Source organism: Phocoena sinus, chromosome 15, assembly GCF_008692025.1.
Source record: "Phocoena sinus isolate mPhoSin1 chromosome 15, mPhoSin1.pri, whole genome shotgun sequence".
In the NCBI taxonomy this organism is placed as follows: domain Eukaryota; kingdom Metazoa; phylum Chordata; class Mammalia; order Artiodactyla; family Phocoenidae; genus Phocoena; species Phocoena sinus.
This window is the reverse complement of record NC_045777.1, coordinates 86,689,852-86,715,488: the sequence shown is the minus strand read 5'-3', so window position 1 is coordinate 86,715,488 and position 25,637 is coordinate 86,689,852. Positions and strand designations below refer to the sequence as shown.

Sequence of the window (25,637 nt, the reverse complement as noted above, 5' to 3'; positions counted from 1 at the left end):
GGGCCTGGGTCCCAGCAACAGAACAGCTTCGTGTGTATGTTTTACAGACTCAGCTCTGAGTACAGGGCCAAGGGTTAAACAAAAAGCTGTTAATGATCTAGGCCAGCTCCCTTGTTTCTAATCCCAGAGAAAAGTACCCAGGCACCAAAGCAGCCCAAGCGAGGTCCCAGCACAAGACACAGGCCAGCACAAAGCAGGCTGCCCGAGCTCGCCCGCCTCTCTACCCAGCCAGTCCTCTGACACCACGTTCTTGGTCCCCAACCCCACGCCACCCGCCATGGAAACGTGGGCTCCTCTCACCTGGAGATGGACTGGGCCCCGGTGCCAATTCCGCGCGACCCTCAGTGTCTGAAAGACACACTCAGGCACGGGGACCCCAGGGGAAGAACACCCAGCACTTTCCATGCCAGGAACGTGGTCAGATTCCCTTTTCATCACTTAGAGCTGTCCTGGCACCTGAGCATCCCCCCTGGGGCCTGACAACCCCCCTGACCCACCCGTTGCTGTGGTTCCATGACTCACCACTAAGGAGCTTTGAGCCTCAGCCGGGTAGCAAGGCCTCCATCTCAATGCATTTAAAACCAGCCACCAGCAGCCTAAAGCCCATGTCCCCAAGCACTAGGAAGCAAACTCTCACCCTCCAAATTATGGAACAGTTTTATAGCATAAACGCACCCAGATGAACATCCCCTCTGACGGTAAACACTGTACCTGCAAATTAACCCCAACGACTACAAGACTGCAGATTTCCACAAACAACACCTGCCCATAGAGCAGAAGCATTTCCTGAGGTAAACTGGGTGTCTAGGGCGAGACACGGGGGATCCTCTGGGGGTGCTGGGAGCTTGGCTGTTCTGATGAGCTTTCAAGTGGCCAAATGCTGCTTGGCTATGACAGCACCATGGGAGCAACCTGGGTCCACCCGGAACACCCTGGGACGTGCAACGTTACATCTCCAGGGACACAGCACATCTCATCCCAGCAAGGTCAGATCTCAAGACACCAGAACCCAACTTGTCCACATCATTAGCAACCCTCTCAAGCGCGTAAAGGACTCACAGGGAGCCACACCCGGAGCAGACGGGGACATGCCCTTCCGACCCTACCACTCACTCAGGACTCAACTGTGACGTCCACCTGAGGAGACGCTCCCGCACACCACGGTACAGAGTGCTCTCCGAAACAAGCGCCTCGGAGAACAAACCCACTCACCTGCTGTGCAGCCTTGTCCGCGAGCAGTGCAAATTCAACGGACAGGCCTTTCAGCGCCTGTTTGAGGGACCCCCACGTGCCACTGTTCAGAGTGGCCCAGGAGGGGAGCGGAGTCGTGTCAGACCCTAAAGCACTGAGGAGAAAGGAAACACACGGGGGAAGAGACACTCAGGCCTGGAAGCTGGGCGGGCAGCCCACCCGACGCCCCCCTCTGCCCAGCAGCACACCACCCCAGGGTGGCCGCCCTGCACATCTCCCAACCGAGACCCCTGCTACGTGACGCTCAGGAGCGCTGGGAGCCGGGCAGAAGGGCAGGATCTCCATCCACCAAGACCTGGAGCCGACTGTCAGTGAGCCCCCGAGGGAACGTGTGCACAGCAGGGTTGAGGCGCGCAGTTCTGGGGACAGCTGCAGAGGGCAGCCTCCTGGCTCGAGGCCCGGCCCCTCCTCCAGAGCAGAGGAGGTGTGACCAGCTGAGCACGGCCCTTCCCGGATCAGATGAACCTTTTCCCAGGTCTGATCCTGACAACGGGGGGAGCCCCTACGTTTGGGAACCCCGGTGCTCTGCCTACACTCTCCAACTCTCTTCTTTCTTCTAAATGCGATCTCGTCTCCCCAGCCCTTTCCTTCCCCTCTGGGGTAGAACGAGTCAGAACGAGAGTCATTATGGTAAACACACTTTCTGCTCCAAGCCCGCCACCAAAGGCTGAAGACCCCGCCCCACACAACTGACCCCATGGAGCCCACCAGGGTCACCTGCCTCAGCTCCTTCCCGAAGATGAGGAGGTCGGCGGCATTGTCGATGGCCCGCGACACCATCCGCTCGGCCCTGTCGCGGAGCTTGTGAAAGCTGTTGTAGATGTTGCGAATCAGCTCCCGGCTGATGGCGAATTGAGTCTGGATGTCGGCTGGGAGGAAGTCCTGACGGGGGAGGAGGGAGGAGACTGTGCATCACCAGACGTGAAAACCTTCCAGAAAAGACGACCAGCAGGAGGGGAAGCAAGTCCGTCGACCGAGCAGGTAAACGAGCCCAGACCGCCAGGCCAGGTCACGCAGCGCCCAGCCCAGGAGCCCACTTCTTTCTCCAGCGCCCGCCCTGGACCCCTCTTCTCGTCCAAAAGAGACACAGAAACCAACACTGCACGCACACCACAAAAAATACGATCTGCAAACTCGACACGATGAACGTGCGGTCCTGACTCTGCACGGGGGCCCGGCCTCTGCATCTCCTCATTTATTCCCGAAGGGTAACTTTTCACCAGCTTTAATAGTAACTACCCATTAATAGTAACTAATGTTAACTACACAATGCTTAGGAAATAAAATGAAGGTAAAGGAGTCTGCATTTTTGTACGGAGAAGTAGTTTAAGAAGAAATAACAAAAAAAAGGTACCAAATAGCTACTTTCACCCTTTTGAGAAAGAGACCAGATTAACTAAATTTAAAAATAAACCAGTGCAACAATCAATCCCCTGAAATCCAAAAAGCTGATGACCGAGCATCCATCCATCTGAATCACGAAATGCCTGAGGACACGGCACGAGGGGCCGGTGGGCCCTGTGGTCGGAGGGCGCTCAGTCACACCCGGGCCCCTCTGCCTAGGCGGCGCTCAGTCACACCCGGGCCCCTCTGCCTAGGCGTTTGGGACCTTGCAAATGGCAGCCTCTCTCTCTGTTTCCTCGTCTGTAAAATGGGCGTGACACCCACTGCGTTTCAGATCAACTGAGACAAGGGTCAAGGGAGAAAACCACGCGACCCGTCTTAGCACGATGTCTGGCACACAGTAGAGGCAAAACAAACATCACTAACTGCTCACGTGATTACTGCTCTGGGGGAAGGGATCATCAAAACCAAAAAGTACCTTGGCCCGAGCAGCCAGCTTACAATTCATGAACTCGTCTCCCACACACTGAGCGCATTCCTTTAACTTGTTCTGCACATCCTGCAAAAGCGAGAGAGAAACACTTGACCCTCAACCAGCCACAGGACCAGAGGCGTGAGACCAACTGAGCCACCAGAAAGCAGGGTCTCCACGTGTTGGCCTTTTTTTTTGGGGGGGGGGGATGCATTGGGTCTTCACTGCTGCACACGGGCTTTCTCTAGTTGCAGCAAGCAGGGGTTACTCTTCGTTGCGGTGCGCGGGCTTCTCATTGCAGGGGCTTCTCTTGTTGCGGAGCACGGGCTCTAGGTGCACGGGCTCCAGTAGTTATGGCTCGTGGTCTCAGTAGTTGTGGTTCACGGGCTCTAGAGCGCAGGCTCAGCAGTTGTGGCACTCGGGCTTACCTGCTCCATGGCATGTGAGATCTTCCCAGGCCAGGGCTTGAACCCGTGTCCCCTGCATTGGCAGGCGGATTCGTAACCACTGCGCCACCAGGGAAGCCCTCCGTGTGTTTGCTTTAACGTAAGTATTCTGTAATCTCTTCCTGTTTCCTGTTCTATTTGTTTCCCATTGGCCTTAACCTTTGGGGTGGTCGGTCTTCCAGAGGCAGGAAAGCTCGACCTCGTGACAGGACTGCAAACTCCAGCTCTGGAGTGGAGCTCTCTCTCCAGAAAAACGGAAACTCCACCTCCAGACCAGGGACGTGAGTACTTGGGACAGACGTCGGAGTCACTAGATCCTGGAAGGTCCCACGTGGGGCACAGAGACAGGGACTGAAGTCTCCTTCCTTCCTATGAGCAGACCCATGGGGTCAGGGCCCCCAGAGCCCTGGGAGAGCTGATGGCAGAGAAAGGGCAGCACTTGTGTCCCAAGCCCTGGCTCTGAGCTCTGCCCTCTGAAGGGAGGCTCCCTGGCAAAGCCGAGCCTTAAGACGAGCCCCACAGAGAGCCACGGAGGATACAGGCAGAGACCCTAACGCGCAGCTGTGTGTGGGTGAAGGAATCGTAACATCTCAGAGATGCCTTGAAGAGCATCTGTCCCAATTCCCTCATTTTACCAAGAAGCAAATGGTGCTGGGAGGCCCAGGGACAGGCATCTCTGGAGCCTGACGCCACCCGGCTTCTGCAGCGGCTCGCCCTCCCACCACCCTCCCTCTGCCTGGAGCTGAGCGTAGCTCCCTCGTCCCACCACATCCCTCTGCTGTGGTAAAGATCCCAGTTCTACAGAAGCCTGTCCAGTCCCAGGGTTCGAAAGACCCACCCTCCCAGCTCAAGGGCAGAAGGCCACAGCATGCATTCCCTGGATGTCTGGAACGGGTCCCATAAAAGGGGCCGACCGACAGGCCCCCCCGGGCATCGCAGTGAAAGGCCACAGTGTCTCTAGGGGTCAAAGGCCCCTTTGGCCTCCAGGGAGAGAGAGGTAAAGGAGGCGGCCAGGCTCGTGTGGAATCCACCTCTGCGTCTCTGCGCCCGCATCTTCCCGCGGCCGGTGAGGGCACGTCTGTCCCACCGCAGGCCATGTGGGGCGTCCTCGCTGGAGCCCCCTCCGCCCACCCCAACGAGGAGAGGGGAAGCCTCTCCGCCTTCGAAGAGCTCAGCCCTGGGCACACGGGGCTGTCCAGGCGGTGCGTCGTCGGGCTGTGCCTCGGCGTCCTGACAGACCGGGACGGCCTGACGGCAGCCTGGAGGACGCTGCTGCTCCAAAGTCCCACCGGAGTCAAGGTCCACACAGAGCTCACTTCCCAGGACACACGTCCACCCTGCAGCTCGGCCGGGAGACTCAGTGGGCGCTCCCCGTGGCACTGAGTCCAGCCCAGCCTTCCTTTTGTTTTATTTTTTTATTTTGGCCGCACCGCACAGCATACAGGATCCCGGTTCCCCGACCAGGGACGGAACCTGCTCTCCTGGCGGTGGAAGGGCGGAGTCTCACCCACTGGACTGCCAGGGAAGTCCTCAGCCTTCTTTTTTAAGTAAATGCGCGTTCACATCTGGAGTCGCTAGCCTGTCTGTCAACCCTCCAAACCACAGAGGCTCCTGTGTATCAGCTTCAAACCCTCAGAGACTGCGCTGAAAAGCCACCCCTTCCACACAAAACCCTGCGAAGTCGGAACCGGGATGCCTCTTAGAATCGTACTCAACCTGTTACCTTGGGAGAATATAAGTCATATCTGTGTTTGTCCCATGTAAATAGATTCTGTCATGGCACCCAAACAAGGGGATTAAGGGGAGAGCACGAAACAAAAGCAAATTTAAGAATGAAAATAAGTGGGACTGCTGTGGGCCTGGGTTGGATCCCTGGTCGGGGAACTAGGACCCCACAAGCCGCGTGGCGCGGCCGAAAAAAAAAAAGAATGAAAATAAGACCCGGGGAGCCTCAGGCCGCCGCACGCAGACAGCTGTGCGGCAGGTACTCACGGGGCCGCTGAAGGACAGGAAGAGCTTGAGAACAACGTCCTCGGAGAAGGGCGGGTGCCGGGCCACCAGGTTGATGAAGCGCTTCAGTGCTCTCCTCCGGGCCTCGATGAACTCCCTGTCGGCTGGACGCAGAACACGGAGTGACCACACAGAGCCTGGGGCACGCGCCCCCGTGACCTCGCTCTCAGTGCCCAATGCCCCCCACGCGGAGAGCTCTCCAAGCCACAGGGCCAGCCGGGGGCACTGGACACGGACCACAGGCTGCAGAAGGCGCACCAGACCCCCAGCTCCGCGCCCCGCTGCCTACGGACACGCCCGGTCCGGGATCTGCCAAGGAAAACCACACAGCCCGCTGGTTTTACTCGATGGCACTGGACCCCTCACTGTGATCCCTTTCTGATGCTGCTCTCTATGAACAAACGGGTTTTCCTGAACTCATATATTAATTTGACCCAGTTTTCCTGTTCACATCACTCATTACTCACTCTCCAATTGTGAACTGCTTTCGTTTGGGTTACGTATTTTCACTCCAAGGGCGAAAAAAGTCAGTGTACAATGATGCACTGAGAGTATTTAAATCTGACCACAAATAAAAATGGTATTGAAAGTATTATTTTTAAATTATTGAAAAAAAGCTGGAAGAGGATCTCCCCGCTCAAGGCCACGAGGACCCCATCCATTGAAGGCTACATTTTCCTTAAGGCTGAGTCACATGACCAAGCATTGCACGACAGTTTCCAGGTTCTAAACCCTACCCACACCCAATCAACCTTGATGCCTGGATTTCACTAAGCATCCACTTTGTTCCCAAAGTATTTCCAACTCCTGCCCTCAGCATCCTTCCCCTTCCACGTGATAGTATCTGTTCCACGTGCTCAGGTGGGGCAAAAAGAAAACGACGCTATCAGGCTCTGATCTAGTCAGAGACCAGTGAGCACGCAAGTACTTTAGGACGGTGGAAAACGGCAGAAAATCGACGGTCAGCTTTGGGTACTTGCCTTCGGATCGGGTTTCATCTAGAATCTGAGCAAAGGGCTGTGGGTGAAGATCAACGGGACCCGAGAGGAGGCCTCAGCTGCCTCCCGCACTCTGGAACCCTGGGAGAGACGGGCCAGTGCAGGGGCCCGGGGACACCTGTGATCCCTCACCTAGCCCCAGGTAATTGCCGGTGAAGCATGAAGATGAGACGGCCATCTGCTATCGTTTTCATCTCCTTTGAGATGCAGGTTAGACCACTGGGCTGACATTCACTTCTGTTCTCTCGCAGAACACGTTACACTATGGTGGTACCCACTGCTCTCCCAGAGCCGGCAAAACAAACAGCGCTCCTGGTCCCCCACTCAGGAGCCCCAGGACGCCTGGCCTCTGTCCTCTGGGAAGGAGAACTGGGGTACACTCCTTCTCCCTTGCAGAAGGGGGCACTTCCCTACGTGTCAGTTATCAAGCAGGAGGCTCACGTAGCTAAGGGCACCAGGTGATGTCACCGTCCCGTTCCAGACCTGGGCTCTAAGCCACAGCTGCGCCCAGATTCCCCAGGGGCTGGGGCTGCACCACAGCCCTGCTACCGTCCCATCCCTGCTGGGCAGAGGGCCAGAGGAAGATGGGCCACGAGTGGAGAGTGGCGTCCATCACGGAGCCAGGACCTCAGCACTGGGTGGGGGGACCCCACCCCCCTACGCCCCCTGGCCACCAGCAAACCCAGCTTTACCTCCCAGCATCCTCTTGGGCGGGAGGGCCGGCACCATGCGGTACGGGAACTTCTGCAGCAGCATCTCGTGGAAGACCACGAAGTCATTGTACCGTCGATACACGCAGGACTTGAAGCGCTGCAAGAGAAGAGGTTCGGAGCTCAGTAGAAACCCTCACACTTCACGGCTTCCCCTTACCTTCCCCTTCCACCACTAAACAGAACCTGTGGAAACAACAGGACTAAATTCCTCACCTTCTCTCACCAGGCCTTTACCAGAAGGAGAAACCCTCCATGTCCTTGATGGATGGAAATACAACTTTTAAACACTGCATAGCTCTAACTGTGTATTTAATTAAGCGCCTATTATTCTGCATCTTCTGAACAAGACGAGTCTCCTTACAGGAGTTTTCACCTGTATGGCAGCATCCCTCCTCCCCTTAGGTATCACATGGGAATACCTTTGAGGGCATGTCCTCAACATACACTTTCAAACCGTGCTAACACAAGCAGCACTGCGCCTCCTGAAACAGACCCAACCGCCTGAAGGCAGACCAAACGCCGAACACGAAGACTGAAACACGGCAGACACGCAACTCAGATGCAAGTGCCGACAGAGCCCACCGAGAGCCCGCCCTTGATAAACCCGCGGCTCCCACAGGACGAGCACCCCGTCCAGAGGGCAGCCTCACAGGGGTCGCATACAAGAGCTCTCACAAGAGCCAGCACGAGCGGCGACCTCTAAGATTAACGACGTTACACTAGTCACTAATTAACATCGCTGACTGGAAAAAGCCAGCCTGAGATGGTGACGTACTGTGTGGTTCCAATGACACGACACTCAGGAAAAGGCAAAGCTGCGGAGATGGTGAAACATCAGTGGTGTCTGGCGGGGGGGGGGTGAAGGGGGCGGAGCACAGGGGACGCTTAGGGCAGTGGAGCTACACCGCGTGACTCTACAACGGTGGACCAAACCCAGAGGACGTACAAGAATAACAAGATGAGCCCTCGTGTCAACTGTGGACTCTGGGTGACAAGGACGTGTCTATAACAAATGCACCATCTGGCGGGGCGGGGGGGGGGGGGCGACAGTGGGAGGAGGGGAAGATGGGAAATCTGTTCCTTCAGCTCAATACTGCTGGGAACCTAAAAACACCCCCCAAAAAAACAAAAAAGCTAAATACACTACACGAAAGACACGTATGAAGCCACGTGTGTCCACCTCCGGCGGGCATCGTGCCACGTCTGCACCCACTCCAACTCCAGCAAGCCTGCGAGCAGGGGGCACAGCCCGCGGAGCCCCACGGCCCAGGAGCCACCCCGCGGTCCTAACATTAGCGGGCCGGCCCCTCCACGCACGTCACAGGAGGTGACCTGGGCAAAACGGCCCCCTTCTAAAAATGTTCGTTACGAGCTCATCAATTTACTTCACGGGCAATTTAATGAGACTGAAGATAAGGCCACTCTCACAGAAGAGCAGCTTGTCACACGTGCGGGGCGCCCGGCCAGTGGGTGACGAGGCCCCAGAGGAGGCGCCGGAGCCTCCTTTCTCACCGCGGCCGAGGAGGCCGGACCACGGCAACGCTAGACGGCAACGCTGTCCCCGAAACACGCGAGGGCCTCCTTCCCTCCCTGCCCTCTGCCCTCCCCCTTGGCAGCGGCACCGACCAGCGTCAGAGCGAAGTTTACTCCCAGATTTCTGTCATCCTGGGTTTTAAACACAACGAAACAAAAATGCAGTGATTCTTGATTCTCACGGAACACGGCAAACAGCGTCCACGACGGGGAACGTCCCGGGTTCTGAACACGCACCCTTCTCCCTGCGATGACGGTCATGATGCTTTCCCAGCCCAAGCCCTGCAGCGCTGCTGCCCGAGCCTGTGACCCGGGCAGCTCTCCGTGGCGGGGGCAGCACTGACCTGCGAATCTGCCCCCCGCCACACACGCATGGGTGCTCTTAGCTCGCCGATGACTTAATCCCCAGGATAAAGAATAAAGGCTCCCATCAAAACGTATCCTAACTGAACCGAGATAACAGGCGAATGGACAAAAAGATAAACGCTGCAGATGCCACAGGGTTCTACGCGCCCAGCCAGCCCCGGGGCCAGGCGTCTGGCATCAATGAACTCTGATTTCAGGGGTGCCCCTAACAGAGACAGCAGCACCATTTGGGGGATGAGCCACACACACTTGACTCGGGGTGTGGAGCCCACATTCTGTGGGGTCCACACTCCCACCCTCGCGGACATCCCAGCACTGTAAGACCGCCCTAGGCTGGCCCGTCCGAGGCTTGCGCTCCAGAGCCCGCCCGAGCGTCTTGAGAGGCAGGATCGCGGAGCTCCGGCGGCGAGGGCGGGCAGGGCCGCTGGGGGGCGGCCGCAGGGGCAAGCGTGCTGGGGGACCTGCCCGCCACTGTGGGTCTTCCCGGCGGCCCTCCCCCCCCACCACCTCCGCCCCACACCGCGTGCCGCAGGTACCTGGCTGGAAACTTCATACTCCACGTGCTTGAGGAAGAGGCCCTTCTTCTCGGGGATGAGCTCCACCTGCACGGCGTCCCTGGCCAGCAGCTCCTGCAGCGTGAGCGACAACAGCAGTGGGTTCCCCGGCGGCATCTGCATCCGACTGGAGGCCGGGGCCCTCGGCTCGCTGACCTGGGGCGCTGGTGAGTCTGCAGGAGACAAGGTGAGCGCAGCTGCTCAGACAGGGAGGCCGCCCCTCAGACGCCGCCTGCTGGCTCAGCACGTGGACTCCGGCCACGTCACCCAGCCAAACCCCGTCCCGGCCCCTGTGACACTCGTTCATTCAGGCTGGGGGGTCCACTCAGGGCCACGTCCTCCTCTCTCATAAACCACCACGCCATGAATCAGCAAACACGCCCACATGTCCAGGACCGGGCAAGTCTAGTTTTCAACTTGGGCAGAGAAAAAGAAGTGAAATATTTACAAGTTATGTGCAAAAATAGAGTCCTCCTTTTCTCCAGAGTCAAGAAAACGGTTAAAACAGAGAAATGGGCCATCCGATCTTCTACACGTGCCGGCACTTCCAGAGGCAGAGCACACTGCGTCCCTGCCACCACAATCATTCTAATGTGTGAGAACCTGCATGTCCGCTTGAGCTAGAGCTCCTGCTCACACAGATCAAAGCATTAAGCCCTACAACTTCAGCTCCTCAGACACAAGAAGTCTCCACGTCTCGTTCACAGGACAGGGAAAGACAACTCAGAGATTCTATATCTGACAGCCTGCCAACAAACACAGAAACCCTGTTAAAAGGTCAGTTTGGTTTTTAGTACAGAGAAGAGTTTAGAACTTTAAAGAAAAAAAGGTTCTTTTCAGTTAAAAAAAGAAGGTTAAGGTATCCCTTGGGGGAAAAGGTCTCATTCCAAGTAACACTGCTATAAACAAACAGAACAAAGGGTAGATCACATTTCTCCACCTTCTCAATTTTCTACAACGTCATTGTATCACTTTTTATGATTTACTTCTTAAAGTAATTCTTCAGTGCAAGATTCTGGTTTACATTCTAATACAGAATTAATGACCAGATTTTTTCATCTGTGAAATCACTCAGCATTTTAGGATTTAAAATATAGCTGCCTTGAACTGACCTTAAAGATTAAGAAAATAAACAAGGGCTTAGCTTGTATCTGGGAACCCCCAAGGGCCTCAAAACTCCATACAAAAACTAAATGTCGGGCTTCCCTGGTGGCGCAGTGGTTAAGAATCCGCCTGCCAGTGCAGGGGACAAGGGCTCGAGCCCTGGTCTGGAAGATCCCACATGCCAAGGAGCAACTAAGCCCGTGCACCACAACTACTTAGCCTGAGCTCTAGAGCCCCTGAGCCACAACTACTGAGCCCACGTGCCACAACTACTGAAGCCCACATGCCTAGAGCCCTGTGCTCCACAACGAAGAGTAGCCCCGGCTCGCTGCAACTAGAGAAAGCCCACACACAGCAACGAAGACCCAACGCAGCCAAAAATAAATAAATAAATAAAAACACTAAATGTCATGTGCTCTAAAGCAGGCTGCTCTCAAGTGAGGGCATATATCTCAGGGTCGCAACAATCCACCAAGTGCAGGAAGAAGGTATTAGCAACTCTACTTCTATTTTCTTTATTTCTTTGAATTTTTTCATTGCGCTCGTATTTTCTATCTCTTCCTTTTTAATTTATATTATAATGTACATAAGAGTAGTATAGTACATGCATACAAATTACTAAAATATGCATATGTATAAATTGTGTACATGTGTATAAGTGTGTGTACAGGTGTTGCATGTGGGGGGGGTGTACAAGTGCATACATACGTGAGTGTGTACGTGTGTATGAGTTTGAATATGAGGTGTGTGTATATGTTTAAGTGCGTATGTGTACATGTGTGCACACATGTATGAGTGTGTGTACATAAGTGTCTGTATATGAAGTGTGTATATGGGGGGTGTCCCCAACTGACAGTCCCCAATACCTTAATGACTAAAAATGTGTGGAGACCACAGCTCTAGAATGTACCTGTTCTCCGAAGTCATCCCAAGAGCCCAGCCCCTTTCCATGTAAAAATACTTTTACATGGAAAGGGGCCTTAAAGCTGTGTTTACCCAGTCTCCGTGGGGACCACGGAAATTCTCAAGGAGCCAACAAGCGTTTCTTAAGTACCAGCTACAGGGAACACGGTGATGAATAAGACAGGGTCCCTGAGCTCATTAATTCATCCACACAGAAAACAGCTGTGTCCACCATTGCCAGGCACAATCTATAAATATCCAAACTCTGGGGAGAGTGGGAATCAGCCCACGATAACCCTAACAGCGCCCTGAGACTCAGGACACAGCCCCAGGGCGCAAACTCCGGAAGGGCAGGGGTCCGCTCAGCTCTGTTCTCAGGTATGTCCTGGCGAGGGGAGCCTGGCACACGACGGGGGCTCAAGGAATGTTTGCTGAGTGACTATTTACTGTTATTTATTGTATTTCCAGGAGGGAAATACAGCACCTCTGGGGAAAAGCGAAATCTTAACTAGAGCACAGAATATGTGGAAAAACAGGAAACAATAAAGCTAAAAAGGTAATGGGGGAGAATATTTTTATCAGAGAAAATACGTGCAAACCATACATCTGATAAAGGACTTGTATCTGGAATATACAAAGAACTTACAACTCAGTAAAAACACAGACAAATAATCCAGTTTAAAAATGGGCAAAGGGTTTACACAGACATTTCTCCAAAGATGTACAAATGGCCAGGAAGTACAGAAAAAAATGCTCGATGTCACTAACCGTCATGGAAATGCAAATCACAGCCATACTAAGATGATGCCCTATGTTGACTCCAGTTAAAAAAACAAAAAAAAAAAAGATTACACTGTGCGCTGGTGAGGATGCGGAAAACCCTCACATATGCTGGCAGGTGCAGCTGCCTTCAGAAACGATCTAGCAGTTCCTCAGAAGGTTAGAAACAGAGTTACTCTATGACCCAGCAACTCCACTCCTAGGTATACACTCAGGAGGAATGAACGTGTGTGTCCACACAAAGACCTGTATACAAATGTCCACAGCAGCATGACTCATAAGAGCCGAAGGGGAAAAACCCAGATGTCCATCAATTGATGAATGGGTGAACAAAAGCGGTCTATGCACGCAATGGAATATTATTCAGCATGTACACATTCATGCTACGCCATGGATGAACCCTGAAAACACGACAGCAAGTGAAGAGCCGCCAGTCATAAAAGACTACATATGGGATGATTCCATCTACCTGAAACACCCAGAAGAGGCCAACCTACAGAAACAGACAGTGGCTTAGCGCTTGCATGTGGCTGGGGAGAGGGTTGGGGGGTGCAGGGCACGGAGGGGATGGGGGGAGGTGGGGGAGTGACTGGTGAAGAGGCGCGATAAAATGTTCTCAAATCGACTACGGCGATGCTTGCGCAACTGTACGTATACTAAAGACCACCGTATCACGTGCTTCCAATGAGTAAACCGCCTGGCACGTAAATGATAGCTCTACAAACTCTTCAAGTATAAAAGGTAGGCGACGTCAATAAGAAAGGCAGAGTAAGGACCACCAAAAATCCTCTCCTCCACAAAAGCAACGAGGACACTAGCAAAATCGTCAGAAATCAGCTTTTTCAGGACACTGGGAAGTGACTAAAGGTTTGTGGCAATCCAGGGTACATTTACTGATGCAATAATTAGTTAAGTCAAAATGAGGTCAGAGTGGAGTGGGGTGGGCCTTCATCCAACATGACCGGAGTTTTTGTAAGAGCAAGAGACCACATGAAGACACAGACACATGGACACACAGACAGGAGGCCACAGGACGGCAGAGGCTGAGGAGCTGCACCTGCAAATCCAGGAACGCCCAGGATGGCTGGCCACCGCCAGGAGCTAGAGGAGGTGGGAAGAATCCACCCCGACAGGCTCCAGAGGGAGCATGACCCTGCTGCACCTTGACTTCAAACTTCTGGCCTCCACAACTGTGGGACAAGACATTTCTGTTGTCTTAAGCCACCCACTCTGCGGTGCTTTCTTACAGCAGCCCCAGGAAACTCACACTATAAACTTTACAGAATTAGTCCAGAAAGGTTGTTAAACAAACAAGCTACAACAAAGAGCAACAACACCTTGGAGGGAAAACATTTCCTGAGATGCTACATTATTTTTTTTTTTTAACATTTATTTTTGGGCTGCATTGGGTCTTCGTTGCTGCATGAGGGCTTTCTCTAGTTGCAGCGAGCTAGGGCTACACTTTGCTGCGGTGGGCAGGCTTCTCATTGTGGTGGCTTCTCTTATTGTGGAGCACGGGCTCTAGGCACGCGGGCTTCAGTAGTTGTGGCACGCGGACTCAGTAGTTGTGGCTCGTGGGCTCAGTAGTTGTGGCGCACGGGCTCTAGAGCGCAGGCTCAGTAGTTGTGGCACACGGGCTTAGTTGCTCCGCAGCATGTGGGATCTTCCCGGACCAGGGCTCCAACCCGTGTCCCCTGCATTGGCAGGCAGGTTCTCAACCACTGCACCACCAGGGAAGTGCCAGCTACATTATTTAAATTGTCCAGTCTTCAACAAAAGTCTCTAAGACATGCAAAGAAACAAGAAGGCAGTACCAAAGGGTGGGGGGGGGGGGGGGGACACACACACAACAGAAACTGTCCTTGAAAAAGCCTAGGTACTGAACCTATTAAAGACCTTAAATCAGCTATTTGAAATACGTTCAAAGGACTAAAGGGAACCATCTCTAAAGAACTAAGGGAAAGTATGAGAACAGCATCTCACTCACAGGGAATATCAATAAACAGACAGAAATTATAAAAAAAAGAAACAGAGAAAAATTCTGGAGCTGAAAAGTTCAATAGCTGAAAAATTCACCAGAGTCACAACAGCAGATCGGAGTGAGCAGAAAGAAGAACCAGCAAACCTGAGGTTGGGTCAATTGAGATGGTTTTTTCCAGTCTGATGGACAGAAAGGAAAAAGGATGCAGAAAAATGAACCGCTCCTCAGAGACGTGTGGGACACGCCAAGCATATCAGCATAATCTTAACAAAAATCCCCAGAGGAGAAAGGTTTAGAGAGAACACCTGAATAAGTAATGGCCAAATGTGATTTAAATAACCCAAGACTCAAAAGGTCCCAACTAGGATACACGGAAGAGATCCACACTTAGACGCATCATAAGGAAGCCGTTCAAACTGTACAAGGAGAAAACCCTGAAAGCAACAGGAGAGAAATGACTCACTAGACTGTTTTAAATATGGGAGCTGTAACTCCCACGGCAATCACCAAGAAAATAACCCCCAAAAAGTATAATAGCCAAAACCATGTGGGAATGTAAATGGAACACTAGAAAATACTTATTTAATGTAGAAGAAAGCTGTAACAAAAGAACGGAGGAAGACTTCAATTAATGGGGGAAAGATCACTGGAAGAGCACGGGGGTCTCTATTAACATTTTTATGTAAGATAAAAGCTCATACATGCTCAACAGAGAAAACTTTATGATTTTCCTGATGATTAACATAAGATAATGTCCCAAGACAGAACGTAAGCTCAGTAATGATTACCAAACGATCACATGCTTCTGAGAAATGTGAACTCTGATCACCGGAGGATTTAAAAGACAACTCAAAAGACACATTTTAAACCAAAGACATGACTCTCAACCACCTTGAGAACAACCCCTTTGCAGAAGTTTCAATCACAAGAAAGCCACCATCCCAAACATCAACTTACTAAACTGAGACAACCATATTTTCAAAGAAAAAAAAAACTGAAGAGCAAAAAAGAAGGGAAAAAGGCCATTTCAGACAGGCCGCACTGTCGTGTGATGGACCACACGCTGATGAAAGGGCAGGAATGCGGGGAGGAGATTCTGGTTTACCAAGGGTGTCGATGTCAAGGTCACCGGCAGGACTTTAAGACTCTTATCCAATGGAGCCTCCTACACCAGTTTAAGCAGCCCCATAAGACCAGGGCCTGGAAGAGGCACCGTCCCCCAAGCCAGCCCCCTCAGAGATGAAACAGCTCGGACAAGAGAGGCCAGCCAGGCCCCTGATGAACGGTGGTGGGCAAAGGCTGGCTCTGACCTTCGAGGACATGGGCGGAAATCCAGCCTCCGACGTCCCCAGCAGTGTGGCTGGCGAGTGACAGCCTCTGAGCTTTCCAACAGGCCTCTCCAAGGGTGTCCCCTCCAAACTTCCCAGCACAAAACTACTCTACCGTGGGGTCCCCTGGCCTCGAAAAGCCACCCACTGTCCTGACACTGGGCCAGGAGGCAGCTCTCAGACCCGCAGGCTGAGAATCGGGCTAACGCTGGCCCACACGGATGGCCCTTGTGGGCACAGAACGAGACAGCAGAGCTCAGATAGCCAGCTCCCGACACATTCGGGAACCCTTGGCTCCAGCCCAGACCTCATGTGTTCCAAACCCAAGAGAGTCTCTAAGTCTGCAGAGCAAAACTTAGCACGTGCTCCCCCACGACAACAGGTGTCGGGCCCTCGGCTCTGGGCTGGCCCACGGGTCAGGGCCTCACGGTCAGTGTGGCCGAGCCTCACACTCCCCTCCTCTCTGGATATCTCGTTCCGCTGGCTCCAGGGTGACAGTGACAAGGAGCTGCATCACTCCCAGGCCAGCCACCAGCGCACTGGGTGACCCCAAGGTCACACAGCATGGAAAGGGAAACATCCAGCTAGAGTATTTGACACCCATTCAGCTCTGAGATTCTGGGATTCTCCAAGTCGGTTATCCGCAAATCAAAGCAATGAAACTTCAAACACACACACAGACCAACTATCCTTCCCAACACACTTCCATGAGAACCTTTAGGCAGTAATCCTGCCACTGGGATGCATCCCAAGACGTCTAACCCCACGTGTTCTGTTAGCAGCTAACGTCTGGGGCCCTTACTCCCAAAGCTTTGGGAAACAAACAGGATTTGCTGAATAAACCACTCTGCCTCGCACACACCCTTGCTTTATCTGAGCAAACCTCAGCAAATGCTGACCAGCACGGAAGTCCAGACTGGGAGACCCCGCACAGTGAGCACTGGGCGCCACCCACGGGGGCCAAGGCCAGCCTGGCTGCCCCACACGATCCATGCCGGCTCGAGTGGGGTGCTGCTCTAAGCGCTAGGAGAACCTCCTAACCCCGCTCAGCCCAGGCAGCCCGGGGTCCTCCCTGCTGGCAGAGCACCCCTCAGTGCAAAGCGAGACACAGCACAGCCACAGGAGCTGAAGTCTCCAGACTGGGCACGCCTCAGGATCACCTGCGGGCTCGCCGCACACTGGAGGTGAAGACAGCTCTTACCAAAAGAAGAAGAGGGGGCTTCCCTGGTGGCGCAGTGATTGAGAGTCCGCCTGCCGATGCAGGGGACGCGGGTTCATGCCCCGGTCCGGGAGGATCCCACGTGCCGCGGAGCGGCTGGACCCGTGAGCCATGGCCGCTGGGCCTGAGCGTCCGGAGCCTGTGCTCCGTGGCGGGAGAGGCCACGGCAGTGAGAGGCCCGCGTACCGCAAAAAAAAAAAAAAAAGAAAAAAAAAGAAAAGTGTTGGCAAGGGCGTGGAGGGATTGGAATCCTCGTGTGTGGCTGGTGGGGCCGTAAAAGCTGGTGCAGCCACCGTGGGAAACAGTGCAGCAGTTCCTCAAAAAATTAAATATGGAATCCCCACAGGAGACAGCAACTCCACTTCTGGGTCTGTACCCAAAAGAACTGAAAGCAGGAACTGGAAGACATATTTGCACAACCATGTTCAATGCAGTATTATTCACAGTAGTCAAAAGGTGGAACTACCCAAATGTCCACGGACAGATGAATGCATCCACAGAATGCGGTCCGTCCACACAATGGACCACTATTCAGCCTTAAAAAAGAAGGAAGTACTGACACACGCTACATCGTGGATGGACCTTGAGGACATCATGTCCAGTGAAATAAGCCAGACACAAAAAGACAATGTATGGGGCTTCCCTGGTGGCGCAGTGGTTGAGAGTCTGCCTGCCGATGCAGGGGACGCGGGTTTGTGCCCCAATCCGGGAAGATCCCACATGCCGCGGAGCGGCTGGGCCCGTGAGCCATGGATGCTGGGTCTGCGCGTCCGGAGCCTGTGCTCCACAACGGGAGAGACCACGGCAGTGAGAGGCCCATGTACCGCAAAAAAATAAAATAAAATAAAAGACAATGTATGATTCCACTCACGTGAGGTCCCTAGAGCAAATTCATAGAAAAAGAAAGCAGATGGTGGGGACCTGGAGCTGCGGGACAGGAGGATGGAGAGGGAGTGTTCAATGGGGCCGAGTTTCCATCTTGCAGGATGAGTAAGTTCTAGAGATGGATAGTATCAAAGGAGGCATGACAATATGAATGTACTTAATGCCACAGAACCGTACACCTAAAAACGGTTAAAGTTTTACATTATGTATATTTTACACTTAAAAAAACACAGATTGCTGGGCCCCAGTCCCAGAGTATAGGGTGGGGCCTAAGAATCTGAATTTGTAACAAGTTCCCAGATGCTGCTGCTGATCTAGGGGCCACAGCGCGGGAACCAGTGTCACAGGGCGACCAGAGGGGAGGAATTCAGGGCCTCACCCAGACCCGTGTCCCTCATCTAACAAAACGCAGATGTGCACAAATGCTGCCGCCGTACTTTCTGCACTCGTCAAATGCGGAACCAACGACCTTCCAGACGACAACCTTTTCACCGAAATAACATGAAACGGGGTCAGCAGACACCATTTTCAACCTGAACATTCCTTCTCAGGCTCATGAAACTGTTTCAACCTTTGAAAACTTCTCTAAGCTACACTGTTATTCTGCAGTTAACAAACCGTTCTCAGGAAATGGAAGCAGAAGTTTCCTCATCCCTATCGTGGCCATGGCCTCAGAAACGAGCATTCAGCAGCTCCATGGCCAGGGAATGTCAGGAACGCCCCCCAAACGCCAGGAAGCAGAGCTGCCCCACCTGTGGTCAGCTCGCCCTAAAAAGTGATCCATCACCAGCCAGCTTTTGATTGTCCCTAACTCAGGAGCTCGACTGAACAAACTGTGCATGGCCTCAATTTCATCAACTTTAAGGTTTACTTTTCTTTTAATAACCTATTTTATGTAACGTGAAATAAGGGGACTTCCCTGGTGACGCAGTGTTTAAGAATCCGCCTGCCAATGCAGGGGACACGGGTTCAAGCCCTGGTCCGGGAAGATCCCACATGCCGCGGAGCAACTAATAAGCCCGTGTGCCACAACTACTGAGCCTGTGCTCTAGAGCCCGTGCGCCACAACTACTGAGCCCGCGAGCCACAACTACTGAAGCCTGCGTGCAGCAACGAAGACCCAACACAGCCATAAATAAATAAATAAATTTTTAAAAATCCATTTAAAACAAAAATATTGAAATAAAATCTCTCCAACCCAACAATCTATATACATCCGTGTTCATTACCCTCCACGTGTATAGGGTTGTGATATGACACAATTGTCAAATACCAAGCATGTTTCCAAGCTTCCATGACCACGTTTCCTTCAACTTTTCTGTAGAAGCAAAAACCTCCTAAATTCCTAGCCAGTCAGATAATCACTTTGAAAACTATTTCACTTCAATCCTATCCTTTTAAATACATGTATTTTTGTTGTGAAATACTTCAAACATACAGGAAAATACAGGAAATATCAGAACCCATGTATCCACCAAGATTTCACTAAAGGGGACATTGTGCCTTATTTTTTGCTGAAAAGAATTTTTAATAAACAAAATGTTACAGATGCACACCACCCTCCCGACCCCCTTTTTCCTCTTCCAAAGTAACCACTATCCTAGAGTTGATGGGTACGATTTCCAGGCAGGTCTGTGCACTTTCTCTACATAAGTGTCCAGGAAGTCCATGCAAACATTGTGTTTCATTATGTACAACAAACATACAATTCCTTTCTTTTCCCACTGGCTTTTAAAACCCTTTTATATTGAAACAGAGCGCGCTTACAGAGAAGCGGACATCTCAAAACTGTTCAGCTCAATGAATTTCCACAGCAGGGTAACGGCACCTGGATAAAGGAAGGTACCCCTCACGCTCCCTTCTCCCCAAGGGAGAGACTTCTAAAGCCACAGGTTACCTCTGCCTGACTCTTTATTGACACCACACACGTGGACTCAAGTCCTGAGTTCCTCTGTTTCTGACTTCTTCCACTCTTGGTGTGTACAACCCGTCCGCGTGGCTCACGGGGTACAGGCGGTCCATTTTCTTGCCGTGGATCCCGCGGTGTGATCAGCCGGGGCCTATTACTCATCCTGCGGCCGCGCGGCGTCTGGGCAGCTTCACACCCTGCTGCTACGCACACGCCAGCAGCGGCACGCTGGCGGACGCATGTACGCATTTCTGTTCGGTACATTCCTGAGAGTGAAATTACTGGATCCTGGGGTTTCGTATGTGCAGCTCCGTAAATAATTCCAGTTTCCAAGTAACTGAGCCAGTTTACGCTCCCAGCAGCAGGGGTTCCAGCTGCCTCCCGTGCTGGCCGTGCTGGCCGACACTCACTCTTTCCGTCCGGTTTTCCTCGCCCTTCTGGGCCCTTGACTCTTGAATACAGTCGCAATTCATCTGCCATGTTTACCTTGAGTTCTCTCCTCTTACAACACTGCTCCGTATTTTCGAAGGTATTAAGACTATTACCTGTAAAGACTGAATAATAACTTAGATACGGAACTCAAAATCACTTAGCCGTTCTCCTAACTGCTTTCTGCCCTTAAAAACAGCATGAAGAATATCACTGTTCACAAAATAGTTTGCCCTATTTTTTATTCTATCCTTAGAATCCACTCCTAAAGAATTTCACATTTTTTTCCTGCTCACAGACGCTTCCCAAAAGGCTTTTATCTCCCCACGTGAACCACACTACATCACCAGCACGCTCTTCAGAAAACCCCCCTGGAGAGTCACTGCAGTCACCTCAGTGATCTGTGCGTGTTTCCTGGCAGCATTACAAAAAAAACTAAAGTTTCCTAACTGAGGATCAGAATGGCAACCACTAAGAATAGCTCCGAACGTGGGGTTTCCCCAGCTCCACCACCGCCCCCTCAAAACGCCCCTTCACCTTTCTCGGCCGGCAAATCCCCCGCCCGCCTGCTCCCCTCTCTCCTGCCACACCAGCTGCCCGGCCGCCCCGTGAACGCAGCGCGCCGCTGCTGGCCCGGGCGCCTTCACCTGTCGTCCCTTCTGCCAGGGTTCTCCTCCCAGAAATCCACCAGGCCACCTCCTTCGAATCCTGGTGCAAAATTCACTCTCAGTGCCATTTCCTCAGGGACAACGGCCCTGCGCCCTAGCTGCCCCCTTGCGTCAACGACTCCCTGCGTGTGCCGAGTACTGGCCACCTCCCGCTACGAGAACATCAGCCCCTCGAGAGCAGGCCTTTCTGTTTATATGGTTCACAGTTAGTATCCCAGCGACCGACAACAGTGCCCGGCAACCACAGTGAGCGCTCAGTGAGCATTTGTGGATGGAAAGAAGGACTCCGATTCGCGGCAGCAAGAAGGCCTGCTCTGTTCCCCTAGGCAGGGTGCCAGCCCCATGCCCGCCCCACCCACGCAAGTCGCACTCAGGCCTCACCAGTGACAGGAACCGCGCCTCGGTGAGCTGCAGCAAGAAGGAAGAGCTGCTCACACAGGACAGCTGTTAACACGCACGGCCACGCGGAGCCCTGGAGCAGTGACACCCTCAAGGTGGCGGTGACATCCTCCCACCCCGCCCCATGGCCTCTCTACCAGGTTACAGCTATATCCTTTTATCCCCCCAAAGAAGAGACGGCAAGACCCCTGATTACAGAAAGCTGTAACGTGTCTTGAGGGTAACCAACCTACACAGCAAGAGACGAAGGTTTTTCACCTTCCTGCGAAGGTTTAAGTGTTTTTTACCTTGAAGCAAGATATAAACTCTCTCTTAAGGTCCCTCCAAGCCCTCTGGTACTCATTAGCTGAGAATTCCCAAACTGAATCCCGGCCAGCCTCCGAAGCTCAGTTCAGACGCCCCTTCAGCAGGGAAGTGTCTCCCGGGCCCCAGCTGCAGTCGCTGCCCCTCTTCCTGCTCTCGTGATTGGCTTGGACGCCCTAGCTGAGCTTTCCTAACTTGTGATTGGCTTGGACGCCCTAACCCATCTCGGACCCGGGTTTCTCCCACACACCACATAACCCCCTCCAGGGCGCTTTGATTCCCTAATACCGCCTAGCACAGGGTGGCACACAGCACGTGCACCCCAAGAGTTCTTTATGATGGACAACCGGGTTTCCAAATGCCACAGAAGGACACCAGACCCCTTCCTCACACCATACACAGCAACTCATTCCAAATGGACCACAGCCCTAAATGTAAGAGCTAAAACTACAAAACTCTCAGCAGAAAATATAGGAGTAAATCTTTATGACCTTGGGTTAGGCAAAGCCTTCTTAGGAATGACACCAAATGCATCAACTGAAGAACAAAATAGATGAACTGAACTTCGTCAAAGTTAAAAACTGGTGTGCTGTAAAAGATACCATGAAGAAAGTATAAAGACAACCCACAGAAATGGAGAAAACATCTGTAAACCATGTATCTGATAAGGGACTTGGGTCTAAAATACATAAAGAATTCTTATAACTCAAGTTTTTTAAAAAGACAAATTACCGGACTTCCCTGGTGGCGCAGTGGTTGAGAGTCCGCCCGCCAATGCAGGGGACACGGGTTCGTGCCCCGGTCCGGGAAGATCCCACATGCCGCGGAGCGGCTGGGCCCGTGAGCCGTGGCCGCTGAGCCTGCGCGTCCGGAGCCTGTGCTCCGCAACGGGAGAGGCCGCAACAGTGAGAGGCCCGCGTACCGCCAAAAAAAAAAAAAAAAAAAAGGCAAATTTTAAAGATGGACAAAGGATTTGAATAGACATTTCTCCAAAGGAGACGTACAAAAGGCCAACAAGCACATGAGAAGATGACCAACCACGTGAGATTCCACCCACCGGGATGGATATAATCAAAACGGCAATAACAAATGCTGGTGAGGATGTGGAGAAGCCGGAACGCTCAAAGTTTGCTGCGAAACAGTCCGGCAGTTCCTCAAAAGGTTAAACATGGGTTACCATGTGACCCAATGATTCCACCCCTAGGTGTACACCCACGAGAAATGAAACCCTATGCCCACACGGAGACTTGTATATGAATGTTCACGTCAGCATTGGTCATAACAGCCAAAACATGGAAACAGCCCAAATGTCCACGGACTGATTAATGGGTAAGTAAAATGTGAATTATCCATACAACGAAATGTTAATCAGCCATAAAAAGAAATGAAGTACCGACCCACGCTACAACATGGATGAACCTTGAAAACCCTGTGCTGAGTGAAACAGTCAGTCACAAAGGACCACAAATTATATGGTTCTATTTATATGAAATTTCCAGAACAGGCAAATCTACAGAGACAGAAAGAGCAGTGGTTGTCTAGGCTGGGGGAAGCGGGGGTTGGCGGTATGGGGAGTGACGACTAACGGGTACGGGGTGATGACAGGGCTGTACAGTCAATTGTGGCGAAGGCTGCGGAACTCCTGGAACACACTGAAAACCACTGAACTGTACCCTTGAAATGGGTGAGTTGTATCTCAATAAAGCTTTTAAAAACGCTTTATGAATTCCTTCTCTTCTTCTCTCTAGCTCTTGTGAATACAAACTAAGTATCCTCCCACCCCAGCGCTGTGCCTGGAACACAGCTCGCAATCTTAAAGAAGGGGTCTGCTAAGAAGGGAAAATACCATCTACCTGTGACATCCTTTGGTTGGGTTTCAGGCACAGGTAAGAAAATTTGAGCTGGTGATGTTGCCACAGAAACTTCAAGCGGCCACACTCAGGACCCTGTGGACCTCCGTGGGGTGGCCTGAAGCTGCAAGTCAGTCGAAGTGGAAGCAGCCACTGAGAGCTAAGAAACCAGTCCGGTTCCCCTGAATAAAGTGCTTTCCCCTCTTCTACCCCTTCCCAGGAATTCAAAGGCAGGGAAGAAGACGGTCACCTGGACGGCTGTGTGCCGTATCGACCACCACTACAGCAAGGGCCATGACCAGTGTCTGAACCTTCTGGGTGCTTACAGAACACCTCTTGAGTCCTACAAACAGTCTAAGTAGGTACTGTGACCCCATTTCACAGACGTGAAAACTGGAGGCCCAGCCGGCAGCATGGCCCGCCTGCCTGGTCAGAGTCAGCCAGGTGACATGTGGGGCCTGAACTCGCATCAGGTTACCCGATGACACCAGACCCCTGTTGCCTCCTTAACTCACAGGGCCTCATTCGAGGCCCACAACGAGGAGAGGCGCAGGGGCAGGCACACCCCACACCTGGGCCAGGGGTCAGAGGGTCTCAGCGCAAACCCTGCTGTGAGCGAGCCGCCCACCTCTCTGCACTCAGTTTTCTCCTCTCTAAAATGAGGACAATACCGTCTACGTTACTGGCTGGCTACAAGAATGTTAAATATATGTTTATACGTGAAGGCATCTAGCACGCGGCTGGCTTTTACAGGACCTGTGCCCAGATGAAACCACACAGCGAATGAACTGCTGGCCAGGGGACGTGGCTCCCTCAAGCACTGGGTCCCCTGACATGTGACGCCCTAAACTCTGCTGGGAATCCCCAGAGCGCCGACTGCCCCTGGGACCTCCAGGGACGTGAATCACTCACGTTCACACAAATGGGGCTTCTCCGGCCGAAAGTGGCTATTCCTTCCCGAGGGAGAGTCGAGGGGCCAAAGCACAAAGAGAGGGGAAAATCACTGGTTTGTTTCCTTAGGACGTCACAAGACTGAAGCCCAGTCCCGAAAGGAGTCACCTATCAGATGATTTCCTCTGACTCAACTTGGAGCAAAAGGAACCCGCAGGGCAGCCACGGGACCCCTGCTTCTCCGTGAATCTCACCAAACCTGCTTCTGAAAGGGTTCATTGAGTCTCTCCCTCGAAAAGCCTCTTAGGTCTCTCCTTTCTGGAATGTTTTTATGTGGGGAGGCCCAGGGACTTTTTCCAGAGTTTAAAAAGAATACTACTTTAGCTAACTCGGGAAATCTTGGAATAACTCACAAAGTAGAAGTTCAAAGTTCCACAAAGAATACTCATCTCTGTTTAACTAAATTCAATCTGGCTTTGGTTTTCTTTTTTTAAAAAACCTCCTCGCAGGCCTGGGTGGTTCCGTCTGAAAGTGACTCACGTTTTCTAGGGTCTCTAGACATGAAAGTGAACATGCTCCAGGATATCTGGCAGACTCAGTGTGTCTCGATCCCAGTGGAGGCTAAACGGAGGACCTGCGTTCGCAGCCTCATTCGGTCCCTTTAATAAAATTCCAAGCCATCACCCAACAGTACAAGCCAAGTGACATACAATTAAATCCATTGAAACAGATACTTACTGATCCACACAAGGGGTCACAAGGAGTGAGACAAGGCCCCTGCCTGGGGAGGGAGCAGGGGGTGGGATGAACTGGGATTGGGATTGACATATATACACTAATACGCATAAAATAGATAGCTAATAAGAACCTGCTGTATAAAAAATAAATAAATAAAATTAATTTTTTTTTTAAAAAAAAGGCCCCTGCCTTCCAGCTGCCTGCGGGGTAAGTGACCAGGAATGCAATTAATCAACCAGAACACGGAAGGCCTCGGAAACTGGCATGAACAAATTAGGAGCCGTGAAAAATGTCACAGAAAGCAAACGAGTCAGTCAGTTTTCCCCCCACAATCAAACCTCTGCACTAAATGGTGGAGACCTAGTTTCCAGGCAACGAAGACTGGACTCACGTAGTGCCTGTCCGCCCAGAACTCGGAAACCGGTGAACCAGGGTGATCTCAGCATCTCAAACAGGTGGGGGAACTCGGCCCGTGGGTCGCAACGCACGTGACGCGATCTGTTCTTTGAGAGCTTTCACGCCCAAGCCAGCTGGAGACAAGCCCCCGGCCGACGCCCCGCTCC

At 52.4% G+C, this 25,637-nt stretch overlaps 1 protein-coding gene across 2 annotated transcripts in view; it reads right to left on the bottom strand.

The window, feature by feature from the left end:
- Nucleotides 1-25,637, bottom strand: part of SNX8 (sorting nexin 8) — a 42,073-nt gene that overhangs the window by 9,059 nt on the left and 7,377 nt on the right. The window contains exons 1-7 of one of the 2 annotated variants that reach the window (XM_032605904.1): nucleotides 7,679-7,855; nucleotides 7,448-7,491; nucleotides 7,214-7,331; nucleotides 5,506-5,627; nucleotides 3,074-3,154; nucleotides 1,973-2,133; nucleotides 1,213-1,345 (exon numbers count right to left, since the gene is read on the bottom strand). In XM_032605904.1, the coding sequence (XP_032461795.1) occupies nucleotides 1,213-1,345; nucleotides 1,973-2,133; nucleotides 3,074-3,154; nucleotides 5,506-5,627; nucleotides 7,214-7,277 (561 nt within the window). In that variant the 5' untranslated portion in view covers nucleotides 7,278-7,331; nucleotides 7,448-7,491; nucleotides 7,679-7,855. Of the gene's footprint in view, nucleotides 1-1,212; nucleotides 1,346-1,972; nucleotides 2,134-3,073; nucleotides 3,155-5,505; nucleotides 5,628-7,213; nucleotides 7,332-7,447; nucleotides 7,492-7,678; nucleotides 7,856-9,669; nucleotides 9,861-25,637 lie in introns of those variants that run through there. The other variant, XM_032605903.1, reaches the window with a different exon arrangement.